This window comes from Bicyclus anynana, chromosome 10 (assembly GCF_947172395.1).
Source record: "Bicyclus anynana chromosome 10, ilBicAnyn1.1, whole genome shotgun sequence".
NCBI lineage: Eukaryota > Metazoa > Arthropoda > Insecta > Lepidoptera > Nymphalidae > Bicyclus > Bicyclus anynana.
The window spans coordinates 2,508,976-2,534,156 of record NC_069092.1 but is presented as its reverse complement, the minus strand read 5'-3'; the positions used below and the strand labels follow the sequence as shown (position 1 = coordinate 2,534,156).

At 37.2% G+C, this 25,181-nt stretch overlaps 3 protein-coding genes across 4 annotated transcripts; 2 read left to right on the top strand and 1 right to left on the bottom strand.

Annotated features, from left to right (window-relative positions):
- Positions 1 to 10,730, top strand: LOC112050336 (WD40 repeat-containing protein SMU1). The gene is made up of 11 exons (XM_024088589.2): positions 1 to 231; positions 302 to 368; positions 1,077 to 1,335; positions 2,656 to 2,859; positions 3,389 to 3,509; positions 3,814 to 4,018; positions 4,195 to 4,322; positions 4,464 to 4,590; positions 5,772 to 5,924; positions 7,369 to 7,533; positions 9,358 to 10,730. Exons 1-11 carry the CDS (start codon positions 206 to 208, stop codon positions 9,454 to 9,456), a joined length of 1,554 nt encoding a protein of 517 aa, XP_023944357.1. The 5' UTR covers positions 1 to 205; the 3' UTR covers positions 9,457 to 10,730.
- Positions 10,731 to 11,295: 565 nt separating this feature from the next.
- On the bottom strand, positions 11,296 to 14,775 carry LOC112050732 (cyclin-dependent kinase 2). Of its 2 annotated transcripts, none has more exons than XM_024089072.2 (4): positions 14,573 to 14,775; positions 13,339 to 13,534; positions 12,815 to 13,087; positions 11,296 to 11,992 (listed from the first exon to the last, which is right to left on the bottom strand). In XM_024089072.2, exons 1-4 carry the CDS (start codon positions 14,692 to 14,694, stop codon positions 11,630 to 11,632), a joined length of 954 nt encoding a protein of 317 aa, XP_023944840.2. In that variant the 5' UTR covers positions 14,695 to 14,775; the 3' UTR covers positions 11,296 to 11,629. The 2 variants fall into 2 exon arrangements, with proteins under 2 accessions (XP_023944840.2, XP_023944848.2); XM_024089080.2 differs by lacking the exon at positions 14,573 to 14,775 and adding an exon at positions 14,422 to 14,549.
- A 2,359-nt stretch (positions 14,776 to 17,134) lies between these two features.
- Positions 17,135 to 19,804, top strand: LOC112050743 (ATP synthase mitochondrial F1 complex assembly factor 1). The gene is made up of 5 exons (XM_024089090.2): positions 17,135 to 17,594; positions 17,761 to 17,878; positions 17,962 to 18,165; positions 18,854 to 18,949; positions 19,375 to 19,804. Exons 1-5 carry the CDS (start codon positions 17,350 to 17,352, stop codon positions 19,540 to 19,542), a joined length of 831 nt encoding a protein of 276 aa, XP_023944858.2. The 5' UTR covers positions 17,135 to 17,349; the 3' UTR covers positions 19,543 to 19,804.
- Positions 19,805 to 25,181: the final 5,377 nt, after the last annotated feature.

Sequence of the window (25,181 nt, the reverse complement as noted above, 5' to 3'; positions counted from 1 at the left end):
TGTTTAAAAAAAAAAAATACTTTCCTCTCGTATAGATTGTTTTGAATTTTTGTTTTGGACTTTTGGTCTATTTAATTAAACTTATAATTTCTAATTAAAAATTATATAATTCCGTTTGATAAACCGGACTTATCGCTCTATCTTTCTTACCATCATTGACCACATTTAAAAGTTAGTTTTAATTTAGTAAATCTAAAACAAAACAATGTCGATAGAAATTGAATCAGCGGAGTAAGTATAAATGCTTTTTTTATTTTGTGTAATTAATGGCTATGTCTAATGATGTAACAAATATTTTCAGTGTTATTCGCCTCATCCAACAGTACCTCAAAGAGTCTAACCTAACAAAAACTCTACAAACATTGCAGGTTAGTGTAGTGTAGCAGATTATTGTAAATTATATTCGTAACTAGCAGACGTCCGCGACTCCGTTTGCGTGAAATTCAGATTTGTACGAATCCCGTGGTAACCGTGGGTTTTTTGGGATAAAAAGTAGCCTATAAGTTGCTCAAGAAACATTTTAACAAATCTTGTTTGTGTTTTGGTATTCTATAAATAATTAGATGCATTTGATAAAACACAGTTATTTTAAAATCACAAAGAGAAGGGTTTTAGAGAGTCGTGATAGCCCAGTGGAAGAGGATAGATAGCCCACTGCATATGAACTCTGAGGGGTAGTTTTGAATCCCATCCGGGACATGCACCTTCAACTATGCATTTTAATAAGTTGAAGGTTTAATTAACACATCTCATAGGGTGAAGGAGAAACATCGTGAGGAAACCTGCATACCTGAGAATTTTCTTAATACCAGATGTGTGTGATGTTTGCCAATCTGCATTGGGGCAGAGTGGTGGGCTATTGGCCTACCTCCTCTCATTCTGAAAGGAGACTTGACTCTGACTGATGACTGATCAATATAGATTAATAGTCATGTATCTTTCCTAGCCAATCTTTGTCGAAGACGCAAATAAGACCACACCTCTTATTTGAGGGAAGCGTAGCCCTGTTGTGAGCTGTTAAAACAGATAACAAGAAAAATTGTGCAACAATGAATTTAAAAAAATATTAATTTCAGGAAGAAACAGGAGTGTCACTCAATACAGTTGATAGTGTTGATGGTTTCTGTGCAGACATCAACAATGGCCACTGGGACACAGTCCTGAAAGCCACTGCTTCGCTAAAGTTACCAGACAAGAAGTTGATGGATCTGTACGAACAAGTCGTTCTTGAGTTGATAGAGTTGAGGGAATTGGGTGCTGCCCGGACACTGCTACGGCAAACTCAGCCCTGCTTACTGATGAAGCAACAAGAAACAGACAGATATATGCATTTAGGTTTGTATACTATTTATTGTGTAAATAATTATTATGGTTTGTTTTATGCAGTATGGTGCAGGTGACAGTTCATTTTACTCTTGAAAGTTTGCAGTGATTCACAATATTATAATTGTCATACAGGCAACTGTCACCATTCCCATGATGTTTGAAAAACACTTTAATGGCTGCAATTTGGATTACATGGAGCTACCAAATAATTTATTTTTTCCACTCTTAGCCTAATTCTCAAAAACAATTATGGTCTGTCACTTTTAACAAACCTTTGTACAGAGAAAAGTAGTTAACATAACACTTTTTCAAAACAATTTAATTTTTTTGTACAATTAAACCTCCCATAACCATATAACTCCAAATGAGGAGATGAAGATATTTAGGCTGGACTGATTTGGCTGAAAATTGGTGGACAGGTAGCTTAAAAGACGAACATAGGACTTAGGGTTAGAGTAGGGGTAGGGTTTCACGTTTCCATCTCTCTTTACAGTCAAGACTTGAAAAAAATAGAATTTTTGTTGTGTTGGTTGACCTCTCTTTAACCATTATATACAGCAAAATGCTGCTCAATTCAGGGCATGTTGAATGCTAACGCTTCGGAAACTAATTAAGGGTGATTTCAGACTAGCGTATTTTTACGTAGCGCGTACGGTAGCTCCTACACGCGCGCTACATTACGAGCTTCAAAAAGCCTGACTCACGTAAACGGGCATACTTCGGCGTGTTCGCTGGAACCGGTGGTGTCGTGTCAGTATCTCTGGGAGGTGCCTCTCGCGGCTCGCGCTTATACGAGCTTAGAAGCGCGTCAACGCTCGTACTAGTTCTTCTTCTTCTTCTTCTTCTTTCCTGGACCTTTTCCGCACTTGGCCATTTGTGGTTGGCCATTGTACGTTGGTCCCTTTGGTGCTGATCCCCGCCGGAGTTACTCCAGCCAGCCGAGCTCGCTCCAGAAGCTTAGCAGGCCGCCCAGGTCGCCGAACGCCTCATGGAGTGTACAGAGTGTGCTCGTACTAGTTAAGCGTGTGACAAGGCGCGCCTACACGCGCCAACATGCACTTCCAAAAACGAGCTCATAGGCGCGTATAATACGCTAGTCTGAAACCGCTTGAACAACTTAATCACCTGACCTGTCGATAGTGATTGGCATTCCAATACATTTTTAAATTTTCGGAGAGTTAGAGTTTGTAGAAAGGAAATCATGGCTAAAGGCTACAGGCCTAGGAAGGTCCAGACCATGGTATTTGGAAGTCCTTACAAAATTCTTATTCCCAAGCAGTGCAGTCCATTGGCTGGTAATGATGATGACACTGTTTCCTGATCTTTCAGAGAACATGTTAGCTCGTTCGTATTTTGACCCACGCGAGGCCTACGGTGGCGCTCGCGGTACGGCGGGCGGCGGCAAGGAGTGGCGACGCGCGGCGCTCGCGGCTGCGCTGGCGGGAGAGGTGTCTGTGGTGCCCTCCTCTCGTCTGCTGGCGCTGCTGGGACAGGCACTCAAGTGGCAACAGCATCAAGGGCTTTTACCACCTGGTTAGTAATTCGTCATATTTGCTCACCTGTGGCCTACAGACCTAATGAAGACTGAAGACAAATTGACCAATTGTGGTCGAACTAGAAATATCACTCACTCTTTTATCTCAATGCAACAGTCTGCTGTTCAGCAATATCTCCGATTTGGCGCTATTGGTCAATTTGTCGTAATAAGATTTGTCTTGGAAAGGAGTGAGCGAAGACTGTGGTGCCTTCCTCTTGTCTGGCTTTACTGTGGCAGGCCCTTGCAGCAGCAACAAGGACTTCTACCCCCTGGATAGTATTTAAATTAAACATTCACCAAATAGTAAGTTCTATTTGTTAATATAAAATTTTCAACAAGCTTCTTATTCTAATAGTCAAACAGGAAAAGTATTTGGCTGTTTTACGACGCCAAGTTTTCAATTTAAGTGACTGTTCCACACTCATTTGTTCTAATGTATCTATTAACCGCTCTCTTCGGGGTCAGTCCACATCTTCTAACTGTATTTTGACTGCACTATCATATTTTTAATAATGTATTTTACAGGTACAACCATTGACTTGTTCCGTGGTAAAGCCGCGATAAGAGATGAAGAAGATGATCAATGTCCTACACAACTCTCGAAAATGATCCGGTTTGGTCAGAAGTCACATGTTGAATGTGCAAGGTAACATATATATGTTTTCAACTAATTATATTTCATAAAAATTAAAAATTAAGTGTCACATTGTTTATCCGCAATGGACTCCTTCAACTACTCAACCAATTTCAATCAAACAACATTTAGTATATTGTCGTTTGGAACCCATAGTACAAAGTAGAACCCAAAAACATTTCAGTGGGTAAGACAATCTGAGTTATCTATGTGATGTTGATTCCTACATTCAACTAATAAAATAAATGTCAATCACTACCTTGGAAACATTAGTATGTAAACTTCTCTTTTGAATAATCAATCCCAACTTTTCCAGATTCTCCCCGGATGGTCAATATCTGGTGACTGGGTCAGTGGACGGTCTGGTGGAGGTGTGGAACTTCACGACGGGCAAGATCCGCAAGGACCTGCGTTACCAGGCCCAGGATGAGTACATGAGCATGGAGGAGGCCGTACTGAGCCTGGCCTTCGCGCGCGACAGTGACACCCTCGCCGCCGGCTCCAATGACGGCAAAATTAAGGTGATCAATATGTGACAACAGCCTTTTAACCCTTTAAGTCTCTTTTTCAAGGCTTAGCTCGACGCGACCCTCGGGCGGCAGAATAATACAGAATTGGCAGTTGACGAACTAATAGATATTATAATCCCCAGGAATGAATGTAATTGATAAGCTGTATAAGTGTATATTGTGTGCAGGTGTGGAAGGTGTCGTCGGGCCAGGTGCAGCGCAAGCTGGAGCGCGCGCACGCCAAGGGCGTCACGTGTCTGCAGTTCACGAGGGACAACACGCAGATACTGTCCGCTTCCTTCGACCGCACCATCAGGTGAGCGTACTCAAACGTGTGCAGGTGTGGAAGGTGTCGTGATTATTCAAACTTCTATATAAATATGCGTATTAAGTCGTGAGGAAGTCAAGTCCAAAGTAATTGATGTGATTTTTCAATAATACAAATAAATGTTGACAGGATCCACGGGTTAAAGTCGGGCAAGATATTGAAGGAGTTCCGCGGACACACGTCGTTCGTGAACGAGGCGGTGTTCACTCCGGACGGACACAGCGTGCTCAGCGCCTCGTCCGACGGCACTGTTAAAGTACGTTTCATTTTATTCTAAACTAGCGGACGCCCGCAACTTCGTCCGCGTGAAACTCGATGTAACCTTTAAACTACCTCTACCCTACCCCTACCCCTACCCTACCCCTACCCTACCCTACGTTGAAATTTTTCCTGAATTTTCTTTGCTATAAACCTCACGGAGCCCGAGACCTTTTCAACTAATGCAAAACCGTGGAAATCGGTTCGTGCGTTCTGGAGCTATAGCGTCAGGAAGGAAAACCCGACTTTTATTTTTTTTTTCTTTTTTTTATAAAAAGTATCCTATGTCCTTCTCCTGGCTCTAAACTACCTCCCTGCCAATTTTCAGCTATATCGGTTCAGCCGTTCTTGAGTTATAAGTGGAGTAACTAACACGACTTTCATTTATATATATAGATTTACATGAAACACACGTTACTATTGTAAGAAAGACTATTATATGCTCGAAGATTGTGACCAGAGTCACAATCCGAATGTGGAATAATATTTTGTATGGGATTATGTGAAATAGTATTTTATATACATTCTTGATAAAACAATTGATTGAACTTTTTTACCAAAGTTATTTTTTCTTGCATGAGAGTTTTTAAAAGCTTCCTTAATTCAGACTGATTCAGCAGTGAGCACCATTATTTAACTAAATCTCATTTACTAATCCGTTCCATTTATTATTCCATTCGTAATTTTCACAATTTTTAAAAGTTTGCAAATTAAATTGTAATGCACATTTTATGTCATTTTCGGCAGTCAGATCCGCGAATAAAGGAATTAGGTCGCGAATAGTGAAAACACGAATAAACGAATCCCGAATGAGGAGTTTTTACTAGAAAGAAAGAAAGAACGGAAATAAATTTATTCAGATTTAAAAGTTACACACCTTAAAGACGTACCTTACCCTAAAGATAGCATGTTTGCCCTTAACCCTTAAAAAAAGGGTGTACAGCTCAGCATATGCCGTGTACTATATACAAGCATACTATATACCAGTGGCGAAGGATGGAATTTTGACTAAGGTAAGCCGTCCCAAAGAAAAGGAAACTCATACCGCTTGATATAAACTTTCTTATACAATGTGAATGTGTATGGATTTTGTAAAAGGTAACCCGGTGGGATTCGGCCTGTATGGACTCTTCGCCACTACTATATACGCATATACAGCTATATAATCGTTGTGCGCAGGTATGGTCCGTGCGCACGGGCGAGTGCTCGGCGACGCTGAAGCCGCTGGGCTCGGGCGAGCCGCCCGTCAACTCGCTGCTGCTCACGCCCAAGAACCCCGACCACTTCGTCGTGTGCAACCGCACCAACACCGTCGTCATCATGAACATGCAGGTACCACATATTTTACAATTGTACAAATTCTACAATTATACAAACAAAACGACGGACGACGGAACAAACAAAATATGTCTATCTCTTTCTATCTTATTTATTTGCTATCTGCCGCACTGCTCTCGGCTTCAATAGGGATGATGACAGTTTTTTAAATTGTATATAAATTAAGAGTATACTAATAGCAAAGCAATTTTGTAAAAGTAACAGGGTATCTGCGATCATTACTTTCGGAGCTACAGGGATTTAAAGGGTCAGATTTGCGGCGTTGCCGCGGATCCCTGAAAAACGCTCAATACAAAATGGTACGATTTAGTGACGTCGTTGGCTCGCTGGTCTTTAGGTTTGTATGGGCGTTCAAACAAAATTACTAATATCTTTGTTATTTGTGCGTCTATGTTTATAGTTCATTTATTGAAAAATGTCACATTTAATATAAGGAAGCGAAAACTTCTTAAATGAATTTTCATCTAATTACGATAAAAAATATTTAATAGATTCGGAAACATTCGGATCGCCATTTGATTTTATAGATGTTGATTTTATTATATTTCATTTGTAGATATTTATTTTATGAATTGGTGTTTTATATAATTATATACTGGTAAGTTAGGCAAAGCGGGGATTTCTAAGTACAGATTAAACAAATATACATTCAAGAATATAAAACATCCTTATAACTTTTACGTTGTATGATCGCTTTATTCCGTTTTTCATAATTTTATTTCAAACTAAATCTAATTTCAAAATATCATTTAAAAAAATTTAAATACCGTATATTTTCCAAATTTTTTTTTTTAAGTTAATGTAAGTAAAAAAGGTTACATCGCCCTTCTTCTCGTTGAAGCAACTATATATATTTAAAGCCTCAGTGGCGTAGTGGTATGTGCGGTGAAATTATAAGATGGAGGTCCTGGGTTCGATCGCGGCTGGACCGATTGAGGTTTTCTTAATTGGTCCAGGTCTGGCTGGTGGGAGGCTTTGACCGTGGCTAGTTACCACCCTACCGACAAAGACGTACCGCCAAGCGATTTAGCGTTCCGATACGATTCCGTTCGTTTCGATACGATGCCGTGTAAAAACCGAAAGGGGTGTGGATTTTCATCCTCCTCCTAACAAGTTAGCCCGCTTCCATCTTAGATTGCATCATCACTTACCATCAGGTGAGATTGTAGTCAAGGGCTAACTTGTGAAGAATAAAAAAAAAAATATAATAATGACAATAATCCAGTGGGTAGGGATGGAACCTCTCGGTGTTGAGTATGGCGCTTTTGACAACTATTCGAAAAACACGGTTAAACATCTAACTTTTAAGGGTCTCAAGCTGAAATGGTGGTGTGTGTAAGAGTTACAGACAGACATGCTGTCATAAGGATAGGGTATTTATTGACTGTCTGTAACTTTTAGATACGAATAAATTTATTTTCTGTCTTTCTTGCCACAGGGTCAGATAGTGCGCTCGTTCTCGAGCGGGCGGCGCGAGGCGGAGGGCGGGTCGCTGGTGTGCGCGGCGCTGGGCGCGCGCGGCCGCCTCGTGTACTGCGCGGGCGAGGACCTCGTGCTGTACGCCTTCTGCGCCGCCAGCGGGAAGCTGGAGCGGACCATCAATGTGAGACAAACCATATACTTACTAATACATACTTCTTTTTACCATATTGTGACGTTTTGACGGCCTCCGTGGCGCAGTGGTATGTGCGGTGGATATACAAGACGGAGGTTCTGGGTTCGATCCCCGGCTGGGCTGATTGAGGTTTTCTTAATTGGTTGGTCCAGGTCTGGCTGGTGGGAGGCTACGGCCGTGGCTAATACCACCCTACCGACAAAGACGTACCGCCAAGCAATTTAGCGTTCCGGTACGATGTTGTGTAGAAACCGGAAGGGGTGTGTATTTTCATCGTCCTCCTAACAAGTTATGGATTATGCAATTTGGAATGGAAATAGATTTCACTCTGGATTAACACATAGGCAACTTTTCATCCCGGAAATATCCATGGTTGCCGTGGAATTTGTGAAAAACTGAATTTCACGCGGACGAAGTCGCAGACGGCCGCTAGTAATATGCGAAAGTTCATTCATCATGGAATCTTGAAAACCGCTTGTACAAAGCTGAAATTTTGCAGGGAGGTAGTTTATAGTAAGAACGGATTTTGCGATAGGGCCGGATTAAAGAGGTCTAAGGGCGGACGAAGTCGCGGGTATCCGCTAGTTACCATATATGTGGGATGCACCATTCGGGTCGACATCAGAAGCGGATCTAAAGGGCAAAACACAGTTATTAAATGAAAGTATATAGTGACGTTAACATGTGACCAAATGAAAAGAAAATAGACAAAATGTCGTCCATTGCCGGCGGAGCTGCCTCAGTGCCATCTCTTTCGTACCAACGCAATGAAAGTTAAAGCGTTTTTTCCAATGATTTCAAAATAACTCAAGTGCTTATAATTATTTACACGATAGAAAAACACAAACAATCTTTTTGCAAAGGAGATGGTCCGTACTTGTACAACATATCATTAGAATTTAAAAAATACAAGGATTTTATGAAAAATCAAACCCAAGTTTTTGAGTTATATCACAGGTTATTTGAAGATGGCGCCCTTTAATTATTCTAAGGGTAGGGTATCTTAACTATGACATGACAATTGACAGCAAATATCAAAACGACTACTGCGTAATGTCATCAACCCGCCATTATTACCTTTAAGTGTTGCATTTCTTGGAAGATAATGAATATATAATGAATTTATTTAAATTCTATTATTAATTAATTGTATAATCGAAAATTGTTAAAAATTTTATTTCTTTTTATTTCCGCCAAGGTACAATGTCTGATCCTGGGCTCCATACAATTTTGGACCATCTCCTTTATATGTCTGTCTGTCTGTCTCTCTGTTTATGCTAATTTTTGGAACGACTGACTTAATACACGGAACTTTCACTGGAGGATAGAGCCTACAGGATTGAGCAACATAAAATCATAGTTCCCTATAATCATAGTAAAAAAAGACTGAATCTCACGTGGAAAATACATTACTTAAATCTCATTCTGAAAGGAGAATTGTGCTCAACAGTGAGTCGAATATGAAACCGCGTGAACCCTGCATCTACCCTACCCTACCCCTATCCTTACCCTACCACTACCCTACCCCTACCCTAACCCTACTCTATCCTTACTCTACCCCTACCCTACCACGCGACGGCGACGGAAGCTTAAAAAATGGAGTAATTTCTTCCATTTTCTCAACATTTCCTTTTACTGCTCTGCTCCTATTGATTGTAGCGTGATGAAAATTATACTTCACCTGCCAAGGAGTATGAAGAATAATAAATATAGAAATATATTTCATGTACAGAATTGACCTCGCTACAGATTTATTATAAGTATAGATGACAAACTATATGACCTATGAATTATTATTTTCATATTTAACAGATTCACGAGAAAGCTGTCATTGGTATGACTCATCACCCTCATCAGAATCTTCTAGCCACATATAGTGAGGACGGACTGCTCAAGTTGTGGAGGCCATAGAATAAGTTTATTTGTGTAGAAGTTATACTTGTGTTATACAGAGCTAGCTTAACTATCATGTAAGAGGTGGTCTGTCTAATCCTATAGTGGGGAAAGCAATAAGGTGTTTTTAGGATTTACTTGAGCATGGCAGATGATTCAGGGTATTCAACAACATACCAGGTTGCCTCGCTATATAGATTTTAATGTATTCATTAAATCTTCTGATTTCGTTTTCGCGAAAGGTGTGAAAGTTTGTATGGAAAGTCCTTCGTTTTTCAAGTTACATAATATTTGTAAAAATTGGTATGTAAAATACTGAAAATATTGTCATTCAAGATTTATCAAAATTCTACCCTTAAAGGGTTAAAAAGGGGTTGAAGTACTTTTTTAAATATAAATCATTCTTGTCAACATGTCTTATGTTATATTTTTGTAAAATGATTAGTGGACTATTTAATAGATGTGAAACATGCGAAAATATAAATTAAAGGGGGTGAAATGGTGAGGAAACCTGCATACCAGAGAATTTTCAGTCCTCTGCGTGTGTGAAGTCTGCCAATCCGCATTGGGCCAGCGTGGCGGACTATTGGCCTAACCCCTCTCATTCTGAAAGGAGACTCGAGCTCAGCAGTGAGCCGAATATGGGTTGATAATGATGAAATAGGGATTGAGATTTTACATAGATTTCCACGTGGACAGTCGCGGGCGTCCGCTAGTATTTTACATATAACCCGAGAAACCCCGCTGCCTCATTAGTTTAAGGTTTAGTCTGAGGTCTCCGATCACGAAGTCCTGGGTTCGAGACCTGGGTCGAACTGTGAGATGCTGAGCTTTTATTTATTAAAAAAAATCAGTAAAAACGCTCAGCACACAGTTCGGCAACTCATGGTAGAGCATGTTACGCTATTGATCCTGGTCATTATCGTTAACATTGATGGTGATTGTACAGCTCGTGCGGATTACCTTTACACCTGGCTCGAATGATGTTTGTAGGTACTGTTTGTATGGATGTGTTTGGTAGCCAGGTGTCAAGTTAATGCGCAATGGTTATACAATAATTTTACTTTAAAATCTTCTGTGAATAAAAAAGCTTTTTGAACTTCCTTCACTATTATTATGGACAGGCAGCCTCGTAATATATGATTTCCATAAAATATACCAAATGAGCTTTTCATGAGTATACCCTATACATTATAGGGTTAGTTTTGTTTGGTAACATTAGATATTAATGTGTTAATATATAGATTTTAATGTATTAATTTTAAGGAACATAATAAAAATTATGACGCATATTGAGTTTTTTATTTTGGATGGTAGATTTAACTCAATAGCTACTAACTTTACAGCCAAGGGGCTGGCACTGGACACACCAAAAGGTCATGGGTTCGATCCCTGGCTGGAGAAATTTCGTTCCTGGTCCATATTCTTTGCGACTATTGGCAAGATTTCTATAAATATCTAGCTACTAGCAGACGCCGCGTGGCTCCCGTTCCCGTAGGATACGGGGATAATATATATCCTATAGCCTTCGATAAATGGACTATTTAACACTGAAAGAATCGGACCAGTAGTTCCTGAGATTAGCGCGTTCAAACAATCAAACAAACAATCTCTTGAGCTTTATAATATTAGTAGATAGATACGGTTTCAGGTTCTAGCTTGGTTCACAATTTTTTTTTATAGCTTCACTGACTCTGGTCTAAGAACCGGTTTATGAAATATATTCCCTCATCTGATAATTATTATTTACAAGAAATTAATGGTAGATAATATTTACATTGCAAATAGGTTGCCTAATTAAGTCGCGCCCGAATAAATCATTGGATCAAATCTTTTTTTAGGAAATAAAACTACACATGAAAAATATATCCAATGTCCTCAAATTTAATTTTATCTGTCTATCAAAAAGTAATAAATGCAAGTCAAATAAAATACATCGATTAAGTAAGCCAGAGATGACTGACGCAAGACTGGTTTAAAACAGAGGACGAGGTCGGCAAGTTCAAGACGAGCGACATTGCAAATAGGTTGCCTAATAAAGTTGCCCCCGAATAACATTAAATGATTAAACAATCTTAATTTTTTTAGGAAATGAAATTACACATGAAAAATATATCCAATGTCCTCTTTAATTGTGTCTGTTAATCTATTAAAAAGTAAGTAAATACAAGTCAAATAAAATTTATCGAAGTCAGAGATCCGCAAGGCTGTGGTGTATAAGAGAGGAGGCGGCCGGCAAGTCTGGGAGAGTCGGCGGCACCAAGCGAGCGTCAGCAAAGAACGGGTGCTGGAGCGCTGTCCGAGCTGACAGCCGCCCGCTCGGGTCGTAGCGAAGCAGCGCTTCGAACAGCGTGCAAGCGTGGACCGAAGCGCGCGCAGCGGGAGGCAGGAGACTCCGTGCTTCGCGCTGCGGCCAGCGAGGGAACGCCGTGCGGTAGTCGGGCAGCAGCCGCGCGCCAGGCCACACGTCGTCGCTCGGTGTGCCGAGCGCACGGAACACTCTGAACAGTTGGTTGATTTCGCTGTCACCTGGGAATAGGGTTTTGCCGCTGACCTGGAATATGAAGAAAGCTTCATCATTGTTGTCGTTGTCGCTATCGTCGTGATTATCAGCTGATGGACATAGGCCTCGTGCATGGACTTCCTAGTACAACTGTCTCCAGTCGCCAGCATCCAGCAGCTTCCTGCAACCCGCTTGTTGATTTCTGTCTACAGAACACAACATCCATCGACTCTCATACTATGTGCCCTGTCCCATTGCCACTTCAGCTTCGTGACTTGCTGAGCTTGTTAGTGACTTTGGTTCTTCTGCAATTTTCCTAATTTCTGATTCGATCACAGAGAAACTCCAACTCATATTCTTGCTCCATCGCCCTATAAGTGACTTTGAGCCTTTTTATGAGGACCATAGTTAGTGACAAGGTTGCTTAATTAGGTTTAAATATGTGCCTACTTAAAGCCTTGAAAATTATTTATTTATTTAGGCTTTATTGCACAAAGCAAAAACAACAACAAAGAAAGCATGAAAACAAGTATGTGCAATATTGCGGCCTTATTGCTTATAACAATATCTGCCAGACAACCTTTGCCTAAGAACAGAAATACATTTGGCAGGGCATGCATGGAACATGTCATATAAAGTACAAGTCTGTTTATCGACCCAAAGCACAGGTGTCAAGCTTTATGAGCCTGTAACTAAACTGGCTCAGAGCAAAACACAACAAGCCCTATGAAAAAATTGAGTAAAACCCTCAGTTTTAAATTATAATCTATTTACTTACAACAAATTTTCAAATGACTTTAAAGAGACAATAAAAAACGGTCTTCAATTAATCCAATTAGTCAATTAATCTTAGTACCTGCATAAGATACTAACCATTTCAGCAAAAATACAGGCCAAGCTCCACACATCAACAGAGGTGGAGTAAAACTTAGTTCCTAGAAGTATTTCTGGTGCTCGATACCACAGTGTCACCACTTCGTGAGTGTACGCTCGCACTGGTATACTGAAGGCGCGCGCCAGACCAAAGTCTGCGAGCTTGATATGCCCGTCTGTGTCTACAAGCAGGTTCTGGGGCTTCAGGTCTCGGTGCAGCACGCGTTGTGCGTGGCAGTACGCCAGACCTTCTAATAGCTGCTGTAGGTAACTCTGGAAACATAAATGGTACAAAAATGTTATAATGCTCCATTCTAAAATTTACTTCGGGCCAGCACTGGTAACAGACGGCTCTGCTAGGGGGGGCAGCTGCCCCCACCTTCCCTTACTTATATGTGTACTGTTACTAACTATAAACTACATCCCTGCCAAATTTCATCTTTATATCCAGTGGTTTACAACATTTTGTGATAAATTAAGTTTTACTGTTTTATATGTACAGATAGATAGAGAAAGATAATCACCTTAACCAGGTCAAGTTTCAAAGGGCCTTTAGTCAATTCCATAAGCTTCTTGAGGTCCATGTGCAGGAACTCAAAGACCAGGAACAATTTATTGTCAGCCACGACTACGTCCAACAACTCCACCACAGCCGGATGCTTCAAGTCCCGCAATACTGAGATTTCTCGCAAAGCTGTTGATGGTACACCTTCTGGTTCACTGAAATCACAGTAAGTTTATAAAGGTAAAAGTTTGTGTGTAAGTATGTTTGTTTATTTGCACTGTTCCTACTGAAGCAATTTGGACTGGAGACTCTGTATAAACACATCTGTTACTTTCATGCTACTTCTCATTGCAGAAAAATTCATGGTTCTTGTGGGATATGTGATATTCAAAAAAAATTGAAAATTGACATACAAATATGAAATTTGGCAGGGAGGTTAGTACTGTTAAGAACTGATTTGGTGACAGGGCTGGATTAAGGAGGTCATGTGGATGAATCGCGGGTGTCCACTAGTATTGTATATTTTAGTTTTTTTTTATTTACAAGACAGTCCACTCAACAGGGCATGCCAAGAAGTTATCCTAGTGCTGTTTAATGTTCATCAACTTGAGGCACTGAGGCACTTGCACTTGAGGCTGTAGTACTTGGTTCTCTATTTCCACTGCCTCATTGTTAGTTACAGCTTGCAAATGCAATCCTGGGTTTAATATTTAATCTTAAATATTTGATTTTTTTTAAACAAATTCCCTGTCTGAGAAGCCTGAGGTGAGAAGTTAGTGTTACACCCTGTGGTGGATTTGTAGTCTTGGCCACTCTAGGCCCCGAAGTACCAGTCGCCTCTCTCTCAACCAACCTACTACGCCTACTGAACCGATTTGAAAAATTGTTTCACTGTGGAAAGCTACACTATCCCCCGAGTGCTATAGGCTATATTAAATTCCCGTATTCCCATGTAAACAGGTACCACGCCTACCGTACAGTACATTCTAATTTAGTAGAACCATAAGCATAAGCTGACAAACTTTCAGTCTTCCTAATAAAAGTGTCTGGCTATAGCAGACTCTCGGTCCACTAAATTCCTGGAATTTGTAAATGAACATACAGCATCTTGGATAACACGATCGTTCAGCCACTAAATTACATTCTATTAATTGGTACTTGGTAGTTTTCAATAGGTTTTTTCATTCATCGGAATTTAATTATCTTGACTTTAAAAATAAACATCAGCTGTCAATTTTCGCGCCAAAACTTACTTTTCGAGTTTAATTTTCTTCAACGCTATATCTTTACCGGATAGTTTGTCTCGTGCTTTGTAAACTACGCCATATGTTCCTTCGCCGATTTTCTCAACTCTTGAAAAATTCTCCATTTCCATCTGATATTTATTTAATTTCTACAAGATTCATCAACTTTTCCCCATATTTTAACAATAATAGACAGCACCAAAGAGTAAGTAGAGTAAGACAGCACATAGACAGTAAGACAAATTGACATTGACAAGACAAATACATGCAGATTATGTTGTTTACTAGCTATGGTGGAATCTTTATTTGACGTCTGTGCGTGGCATCCTTTTTGGCTCAGATCAATTACATACGGACTTGTATCCTTAGATTTAAGAGTCGGTACATAGTCACACCCAAACTCACCAATATTTTTTCTGAGGGGGGACTAGGTAAACTCAGACAAATCGATTCTTTTTCGATATTGTTTTTATTATAATTAATTTGATATACACAATTAACTTACAAATACTTACAAATGAAACGTAATTTCATCTTATAATCTTCTAATAAACTAAAAGTTGTTGAAGTTTATTTTGCCATTTAAGTACACAAACCAGTATTTTTAGGTAACTCTTTACATGACGAAAAAGATCACAACAATGAAACCGATTTTTTAGAAACTCAATAAATCGTTAATTCTTGATCTTTGATTAATTTAGCTTAACGTCTTGCGAGGCAGGTCCGAATATAATTCGTCTGAGCCCTATAGCCTGGAGGGAAGGAACTATAGTCGAATAATGAATTCAGCGATCTCCCCTGACGTTTCCTGTGATACCATTTTTTGATGAATCAAAAATAGTGATGTGACAAAGTGAACGGAAATGACTAACTCAATAAGTTCTGAACCAAATTAGTAAATAATTTTAATAAATAAAAGTTACATTATTTATTATGAAAAATCTCAGTCTATAGCTTAATAATAAACATATCACCTATCACAGTGATGATAATAAAATTATTCTAAGACCTTATATAATTTGACTAATAACTGAGACAAATACAATCTTTTTTTTTTGGGTGATTCAATTTCTGCATCTGCATCTTCGGATTTTTCTTTAAATACATATTTAAATACATTGCGTATCATAGTTTTTTCATTCGCAGTAAAAGCAGCTTTTGAGATAGAACCCCTTGTTGGCGTGATGAGCATGGCGTCTCGGCTTCCATATCTTTTGCTATAGTTGAGGAAAAATTTGAATAACAAAAAAAAAACGAAACTTCACCACTAAAACTACGTTATAAAAAAACTGTATAAAATTATAATGTTAGCTTAATCTAATTTAAATTTGTAAAAACCCAATGTCATTTAATACGACATAAGTTTGAACTAGATATTTTAAAGTGGAAGATAAAATATTATTATTTAAAAGTTAACCCTTGACTACAATCTCACCTGATGGTAAGTGATGATGTAATCTAAGATGGAAGCGGGCTAACTTGTTAGGAGGAGGATGAAAATCCACACTCCTTTCGGTTTCTACACGACATCGTACCGGAACGCTAAATCGCTTGGCGGTATGTCTTTGTCGGGAGGGTGGCAACTAGCCACGGCCGAAGCCTCCCACCAACCAGGCCTGGGTCAATTAAGAAAATTGGCCCAGCCGGAGGTCGTACCCAGGACCTCCGTTTTTTAAAATCTTCGGGATTCCAATATTGGAGTTATAAATTTATCGTAATATTTTTCTGTGTCTACATTTCTTCATTTTTATTTTCATCATCAGACGATTCCTAGACTTAGTGTTTGCGTTGGCTTAGGCGCTAGATATTTGTTTGAAATTGTAGTTTTTCGACCATCACCGAGTCGAACATTTGAATAGTCATTGTTTATTCAATGCAAACAAACAAACAATAAATCTTTCCCCTATACAATATTATTATCTATATAATAAGAAAATCAGGTTTGTTCCAATACTTACAAGTCAGGAACGGCCAGACCGATTTGGCTGACAAGTGGAGTCAGTGGTGGAGAGGTAGCTTAAAACCAGGAGAAGGACATAGAAAAGGGTAGGGGTCTTAGGGTAGGGGTAGGCTTGAGTAGGGTATGGTAGGGTAGATATAGGGTAGGAGTAGGGTAGGGTAAGACTAGGGGAGGCGTATGGTGATATTAGAATAGGATAGGGGCAGGGAATGAGTCAAAGCAAAGCTTGACAGGGTCCGCTACTAAATAATAATTAGCATACTAGTGAACCCGCCATCCTCCCAAAAACGCCAAGTTTATGAGGATGGAGGAGGATTTTGTAACTAAATAACAACTGTACACTTTTTTTTACAATAAATATTTTATTCTTAGAATTTTATTATAAATTTCATTAGGTACTCTAAATTTTCAAATCGGAAGTAGTGGTACCCTCAGAGATCAGGGCAAATAGGTAAAAAATTGGTCAATTACATATTTTACACAATTTTTCTTTCAACCGTCTGTCATTAAGCGTTATGATAGAAATTTCTGTTCAAAATTCCTCTTTGAGAGTGAATGATCTGAGGCACTATTTTTTACCTATACAGAACAGGACATCACTATGACAATAAATATGGTATCATTATTTTACTAAGTGACCAAAGAGTATAATAAGTATCTCAAAAATGCTAGTTTCCAACCTATAGCCTACAACCATTAAAAATAAACAATATGTCATAACATAACCTAAAAAAATTAAAAATTATTTTGATATGTTACGTGATTTAGACTTGAAAAATTAATATTCTGGTTGGTATTTAAAGTTTATTTGATCCATAAATTTGGTATGAAACGTCTCATCAGTACACCCTTAAAACATCCCCAATATTTTACCCGTAACATAATGACAACATCCAGTAGATCAGAGAAAGCCCTGGAAAATCTACAAAAGAATCCTTATTTCGAAAAATATGCTGAGCGCATAGCAACTTTGCAGAAAACGTCCCCAGAAGAGTTTCTTAGAAAAGTAGAAGAGCAACAGAAAAAGCAAAATGTAGAAAATAAAAAGAAATTTGCTTCTGTCGATACAAGGTAATTATTCTATAAAACATTAACAAACCAACAAATTACCCATAATCACGAATATTTTTTGACTAATAATAAATATTTGTACGCGTGAAAATTGATATACCCTTTCAATAGTATTTAATAGTTACAGTATTATCTTTCCATAGGTAACACTTGGTTTGTTTTGCAGACAATTTTCATCTGTCCTCAATCCAAAAGACAACCTTAAAAATGATGCGGCTGTTGAAGATAAGAAGTTAAATGATATTTTCAAAGTGGATCTTGTAAAGGACAAAAATGCATCTGAGGTTAATATTTATTAATTATGAGCATAAACAAGTGTCTCTTCTAAATCTGAATTCAGATTTCTAACATAGGATTCCTATTTCAGGTGCAAATTATATGGGAGGAATACCACAAAAACAAAGAGGTCATATCTGCAACCATACCAAATGATTTGTACACTAAAATTCAACAGAACATGAAGAAACATCCAACATTTTTGTTTCCATTGCCAAGATCTGAGGGATACGAGTATGTTATGTGCCAGAGCTATGGGCATGCTGTTCATTTTACTCCACTACTTGCTTATCAGGTAAAAAATAAAGCCATACATAATACATAATTATGTACATATTATACACACCCCATTCAGGGGCGTAGCTACCGCCTTATGAGCCATATCAATGATATGGGGCCCCTTATGTAAAAGTAAAAATTAAAAATGTTCAGTCACTGTCATATTTATTTTAAGCAAGCATTTTAGTTTCTTTCAAGAGAATGTTTTACCATTTATTTGGACCCCCAACTAATTTTCATATATGGCCCCTCTAAGGCCTCGTTCTTATAGGGGTATATAGAGCCCATGTACAATTTGATACAAACTTTAGGACGTTTTGGAAATATGCTGTAGGTGTCGCTATTTGCAGGTACATAAAGTACTTTAATATCGAAGCAGAGCTATGTTACTGAAAATCTTGTATTGATTGCGTAGCTTAAAGCACATGTTAATGTCATAAAGTTTGCATCATACTATACTTTATTTGCTGTAAGCCTCGCATAATTCTCATACTTGTTTAAAGTAATGTCAATATTAACGATTTTACAAGAAATACTACAAATGATGTATTTTTGTTGCCACTTAAAGGATGCTCCCACACAACAAACATCTTTTTTTTTTGCCTTTTTCATAGATAATATTAACTATGGAATCCACTATTAAATATCTCAAGAATTTGTAAAGGTTAATATTTTCTTTAACATCTATTATTAACATGTTACAGGTTCACCAAGAAAATGCACCAGAATGTCTTACAATGGTGCATTACACAGAACTGAGTGAAAAAGGAATTATTTTAATGCGTGGAGAATATGATAAGGTAAACCGTTTTTTTCTATTCAATAACACTTGAACTGAATCATGGATTTTGCCAGAATGAAAAGTAGCCTGTGTTAATCCAGAGTAAAATCTATTTCCATTCCAAATTTCAGCCAAATTGGTATTTATAATTTAAAAATAAAACTCATCTCATTACATTTTTGTTGCAAGAAAGTTCATTTTATACAAACAGCTGTTGCTGAAAACTTTAATAAAGAATACTTTGTAGACAATATATAATTAATTTCTAAGCAGTCATTTGATCGGATTTCTGATAGATAAAGGAAAGAGGGGAAAAAAATGTATAATTTATGGTATAACATAAAATGTATTTCAACAAAAAGTTCGAACTTCAACTTAGCTAAAAAAATGTCCTAAAGTATACAATAATATTTTTTTTTACTGTACATCAAACTTTCTTTTCAGAATGTACTGACTGGTAAAGAAGCCCAGTGCCTTGCGAACCAGTTTCAAATGTACTACAACGGTAAAGATGAAAATAAATTTAAATTGTTAGAATCATTCACTAAAACACCAGACTCCTTCAAGCATATGGATTTGATTACAGAATTGGAAAATATTCAATTAGTTTAAAGGTAATAAATATTAAATATTAATTTTCACTTGTGTGTGGTCAAGCAGTTGATTAAACATAAAACAAATTATTGTAAACTTAGAAAAACAATAAGTTCTTTATTTAAAAAAAAAAGAGTTCTGGCTATAGTGAATTGAATAAAAATGTCAATTGACTTTAGTGATAATAGTCTTGTATTGTGTATTAATTCAAAAATATATTAGCTGTTTAATATTTTGTTAACTTATTTCTTTTAAATATAGAATAGTTAAAACAAACTTATATATTGTTTTATTATTAAACAAAACCTACTGCAGACCCTAAATGCTAAAATGGAGCCCTTACATATAAAATTATACTTACACACTATTTGAAAAAATTACACCATATTACCTTTGGATTCAAATGTCAAAATACAATGGTGTATATTGAAATACTAACTATATACATCGTTAACAACCCACATTCGGGGCACTGTTGAGCACGAGTCTCCTTTCAGAAAGAGAGGGGTTAGGCCAATAGTCCACCACGCTGGCACAATTCGGATTGGCAGACACACACCTAGAGAATTGAGAAAATTCTCAGGTTTGCATATACACTTCTACTGAAATCTTTTATATAAAGTCTATCAGTTAAAAAATGGTTTAATTTAATCTATGTGGGTAATAAGAGTATTCTGGAGTGTCAAAAATGGCAGAGGTGATAGGTGACGGGGTCTGTATATAGATTGAGACAGAAGAATCACTATCTACAACTCTCCTGGGGGTTACATCATTCATTGTGGGGGTAGACTGTGAAGATTGTGATTGAGACCTTAAATATTCTATGTAATCTCTTGGGTTTTGTATAAATGGCAAATTCGGTGATGAATTGAGAGGTGATCTAATTGATTGGTGACTCGAGTATTGTTTAAGCAATGATGAATGTCTCGAGTACTCATTATCAAGTAATGGGTTACTCAGTAATAATTTATTTAGTGATGAATTACTCTGGTATTGTCCATTGGGTGATGAATTACTCAAGTATTGTTTACCGAGTAATGGGTTACTCAGTAATAGTTTACTTAGTGATGAATTACTCTGGCATTGTTCATTGTGCGATGAATTACTCAGGTATTGTTTATCGAGTAGTGGGTTACTAAGTAGTTCATCCAGTGATGAGTTTTGTTTATCAGGTGAAAAGGTGATATTTTTACTTGTCTGTGACTTGCATTTAGCTTCAAAGCAAAGTTTTGTAAGTTCAGCTTCCATTTCTTTTATAATAATGCCCGCAGATTCCAAGAGGTGTGGAAATTTCTCCTGAATGTGAAGTTCTATACCATTGTAAATTTTATCAGTATACAACATATGATTTGTAGAATTCATGGTAGAGGTTGATGAGTTCGAAGATGTTTCTTGTATATCAAGAGATTTTTCTCCAGTTGGAGCTTTTTTAATTTCTTCATCATTTTGACTTTCTGGAGTAAATAATAAGGTACTTTTAGGCGTATATATTTCGTCATTAACGTTTTCGTTATTTATATTTTTAGAAACTTCTACTTCACTGCTGTCTTTTGAAATGTGTTTATCTTGGTAAAACACAGTTTTATTTTTAACATGTTCTAATAGAACGTCAACATTTGCACAACAGTTAGAAGTTATAGTTTTCGTGTCTTTATTTGTTTTTAATTCTTTTGATTTGTAAAGCTGTGATCTTGTAATAGTTTCTGATCTGACAGAGTTTCTAAGCATAGTAAGGCGATTACTAGTTATATGATTACTTTTTGTGCAGTTTGATTTACCTTTGTTACTTTTGTCGCCTGTATTTTTACTCATTTTACAAACATCGTTTGACTGATGTGTTTTCCTCCTTAATTCATCAAGACATTTTCGTGTTTTTCTTTTTTTACGTTTCTTAGATACTGGTTCCATGTCTGATGCAATTAATTCGACAACTTTTATTTATGAAACTCTAAACAGTCTTCAAGTGCAAATGTAGTTTGTTTTTACAATACGAATAGATTGCATTAACAATATAGCAGTAATAGATTGATAAACTAAAATATTATTTGGTTTTTGCATTTTATTACTTAATAAAATAAATAACTATTTAACGACTAAAAATTAAAAATTCCCGCCATGACAGTTTAATATTATATGAACTTTTTTTTAAATAACTATCTGTACGGCTCTGAGTTCTAGTTCTTAGACGGCCAAACTTACAGACAATGGCTAAAAAGTGTAGACATGAGGGATAGGAAAGTTTTTGACAGCCTCCGTGGCGCAGTGGGCCAGTGGTATCTGCGGTGGGTTTACAAAACGGAGGTCCTGGGTTCGATCCCCGGTTGAACCCGGGGATCGAACATCAGGTGAGATTGTAAAAAAAATGAAGCAATGTAGCATCTATCGCTTTCTCTTTAATTGCAGCAGTTTGAAAAACGGCCGCTATTAATGACAGCAAAAATGAAATTTTAATTCGAATAATTTCAATTCTATTGTAATTCTATTTTCAAACCATATTTTATCATTCTGTAAACGGGAATCACAGAGTAACTAGAGTGAGTCTTTAAGGTCTTTACAAACAGTGGGTAAAGCCGGCGAGAACCCCTAAAAAGAACAAACGATAAGCATGCGACTCCTTGACATCCAAATAATGTTCCTTTATATACATATTATATATTCCAAAGGTGTCAAAGGTTCCTATCTATACCGAAAATTTTCTTAGAAGTCCTATCACCAAAACAAACCCGTCTTGTCACTAAAATCACATATTTCACTTACGTTATACGTAATTTCTAAAGAACAAAGTGTCTAAATCCTTTATTATACGCGTACAGTACGAATTACACCAAAAACTACACCGAATTTACGATTTATTCACATTTATTTTCTGAAAAACAAAATCACAACGAGATTAATTTGCACAGCTTAACTACGATTACGGCAATTTGACATTTCGTAACGCTAGATTGTCTATGAAAAGCAAGGATGGGTAAATAACATCGAGCGTTAACTTATCGATAAATGATAATGAATGATTCTTTAATAATTGATATGTTGTTAGTTTAAAGATGGGAAAATGAAATATTTTATAATCATTTTATTTTAAAAAATAGTTTTTTAATAAAAATGTTATACAATACATATGCTCACGTTATTCTATAGCGTAAAAGATATCTTACGAATAGTAGCATTATTCAAACACTGGTATGGATAACATTATCTCAATACGATTTTTAATAAAAATCGTCAAATCAAGATATTAACAAAAACTAGCAATGTAAATTTAATTTGCAAAATGCGCGCGATCAGCTGTTTTCCAAGAGGTCAAATAGGCAGGTCACGACTAATAGGTATCTATCTATACAAAGTCACAAACAAACTGCGCGACGTTGTATTGCCGACCGCCGCCGGTGCCGAGGAAAATAATTGCTATCTCTCTCTAACCTAAGCCGCGCGGCGTGGTTAATAGGTATTTTCAAAATATTGAAACTTTAGGTCCTTTCGCTAGACGCTACGCTATTTTTTCTTTAGTTCGTGTTCGGCGGTCTGTTGACAAACAAACCAAAATTCAAAAACCTTTGTGTATGTTCTACGTTATGTTAGTAGTGATTTTCTGTAACGAATACTCATACAATTGTGTCGTTTGTATTGTGTGTGTTTGTGTGTGTTGACTGAGAAGTCTTGAAATGCTTAGATCAAATCAATTCAGTACTCATGAATATTGTACCTACTATGACGACAGAACGTCTCGTAAACGAGAAACAACCTGAAGTAAGTTAATTACCTGTACCTAGTTAAAAACTTGTAAAGTATAAAAAATAGGTATTAGATAGGTAAGTGTAGCCAGCCGATTTGCTGTCGATGCGTACGTACCTACTCGTACGTACACAGTAGATTGCGGAGCGTTGTTATCGCATTGTTAGCTGTACATTGCGTGCTCAAAATTTTCAAAATCTGAATTTTCTCATTTCCCACGTAATTGTTATTTAAAATATCGTTGTGGAAACTAAATTTAACCTCTTCACGCAGTTTTCGGTATCATGTCCCTTACACCCAGTATGTACGTGGATACGTGCACACTTTTTTGAAGTATAAGCAAATCTTGGACGTTAGTACGTCCCCAAAAGATTAAAGAAAGAGACGGCCGCGTGGCGCAGTGGGTAGTGACCCTGCTTTTTGCATCCACGGCTGTGGGTTCGATTCCCACAACTGGAAAATATTTGTGTGATGAGCATGAGTGTATATAAGTATTTATATGTAGTATATAATTGTATATTAATACTATAATATCAACTATCTTAGCACCCATAACACAAGCTACTCTGTATGCTTACTTTGGGGCTAGATAGTGATGTGTATTGTTTAAGTATATTTATAATAATAATAAAAAAAGATTACCCCATTTCTTAACCACGCGTACCCATAGGCATAAACCGTGCACCGTTCACCGTTTGTGACACGTGATATTTAATTTCTTAAAATGCACACAACCGACAAACGTTACTATACGTTCCCTTTTAAGATAACGTAGTATAGTAACGGATGTTTTAGTTTAGGTATTTCAGTTATAACGATACCTACTTGATATCGTTCCGATGCCCGCCGTTAACTTCTCAACCCTACTGATTGTCTTTGATTCATAGTCGGCCATTATTGTTGTGTAAAAAAGTCATCTAAGTAAATTTCGAGTATAGAAACTTTTATCATAATTTAATTTACCCTAAAAATTTGTATATAATATTATAAAATGAATATTTTTTTCGAATCATTTTAAATGTTATTTTGTGTGTACTTTAAGAATTTATATATGTCACACTCCCATAACTACATGATGATGAATAAAATATATTGATTATGAAATTATGAAACAATGTTAGGATATTAAGAATTTATCTTATTAGATAAATACGAAAGGTCATTCATCACCTTTCATCACGAAATCTCGAAAACCGCTAGACGTACAAAGATGAAATTTAGCAAGAAGGTAGCATACAGAGTAGTAGGTAATCGCTATAAACCTTTGACTATTTAGACTATGGACCTGTTTCGCACCTAAATTCACCAACAAAAAAGTACGTCGTTTTATGGGGGGGATGAGGTAAACTCATACATCGAAAATATTTAACACCATGTATTTTGTGTCCATACACTCCATACAACTATAAATTTGACCCCCAAATCGCAATACACACACGCGTAATTTTTACACAGGCTAACAAACACATCGCTTAGACTAGCCACAGAATATAAACATAGAATATTTGATTACTTGATCGATTGTTTGCTGTTCCGTCAAAAGAATCGATTCTTTTTAGAAATTGTTTTTATTACAAATTTGATAAAATTAAGAAAGAAATAGTTGCAAATGAAACGTTTCTCCACCTTTTACTAAACTACAAGTTTTTGGCCGTTTTTTATGATATTCAACTACACAAATCGACACTTTTAGGGAGCTCTTTACACGACGGAAACGGTTTTCAACAATGAAACATCGATTCTATAGCAAAAGTTTTTGTAAACGCGTTAGATCATAGATTTTTGATCTTTGCCAGAGGGGTAACGGTGAGGCAGGTCCTGACATTAATGGTCGAAGTGAAAACCAGAGATTGTGGCTAGAACTTAGAACAGTAAAACCAGTTAATAAAAAAATATATTAGTTTGTGGTAGTTGTCAAGTCA

What these genes read in the sequence shown, in the direction of transcription:
- LOC112050336 (XM_024088589.2), top strand. Translation starts at nt 206, where the DNA reads ATGTCGATAGAAATTGAATCAGCGGA. An exon ending in ATAGAAATTGAATCAGCGGA is followed by an intron (nt 232 to 301) that starts GTAAGTATAAAT and finishes AAATATTTTCAG; the next exon opens with TGTTATTCGCCTCATCCAAC. An exon ending in TCACATGTTGAATGTGCAAG is followed by an intron (nt 3,510 to 3,813) that starts GTAACATATATA and finishes CAACTTTTCCAG; the next exon opens with ATTCTCCCCGGATGGTCAAT.
- LOC112050732 (XM_024089072.2), bottom strand. Translation starts at nt 14,694, where the DNA reads ATGGAAATGGAGAATTTTTCAAGAGTTGAGAAAATCGGCGAAGGAACA. An exon ending in TGAAACTTGACCTGGTTAAG is followed by an intron (nt 13,088 to 13,338) that starts GTGATTATCTTT and finishes TTATGTTTCCAG; the next exon opens with AGTTACCTACAGCAGCTATT. An exon ending in CCTGTATTTTTGCTGAAATG is followed by an intron (nt 11,993 to 12,814) that starts GTTAGTATCTTA and finishes TTCATATTCCAG; the next exon opens with GTCAGCGGCAAAACCCTATT.
- LOC112050743 (XM_024089090.2), top strand. Translation starts at nt 17,350, where the DNA reads ATGAAACGTCTCATCAGTACACCCTTAAAACATCCCCAATATTTTACC. An exon ending in CTCCACTACTTGCTTATCAG is followed by an intron (nt 18,166 to 18,853) that starts GTAAAAAATAAA and finishes AACATGTTACAG; the next exon opens with GTTCACCAAGAAAATGCACC. An exon ending in TGCGTGGAGAATATGATAAG is followed by an intron (nt 18,950 to 19,374) that starts GTAAACCGTTTT and finishes CTTTCTTTTCAG; the next exon opens with AATGTACTGACTGGTAAAGA.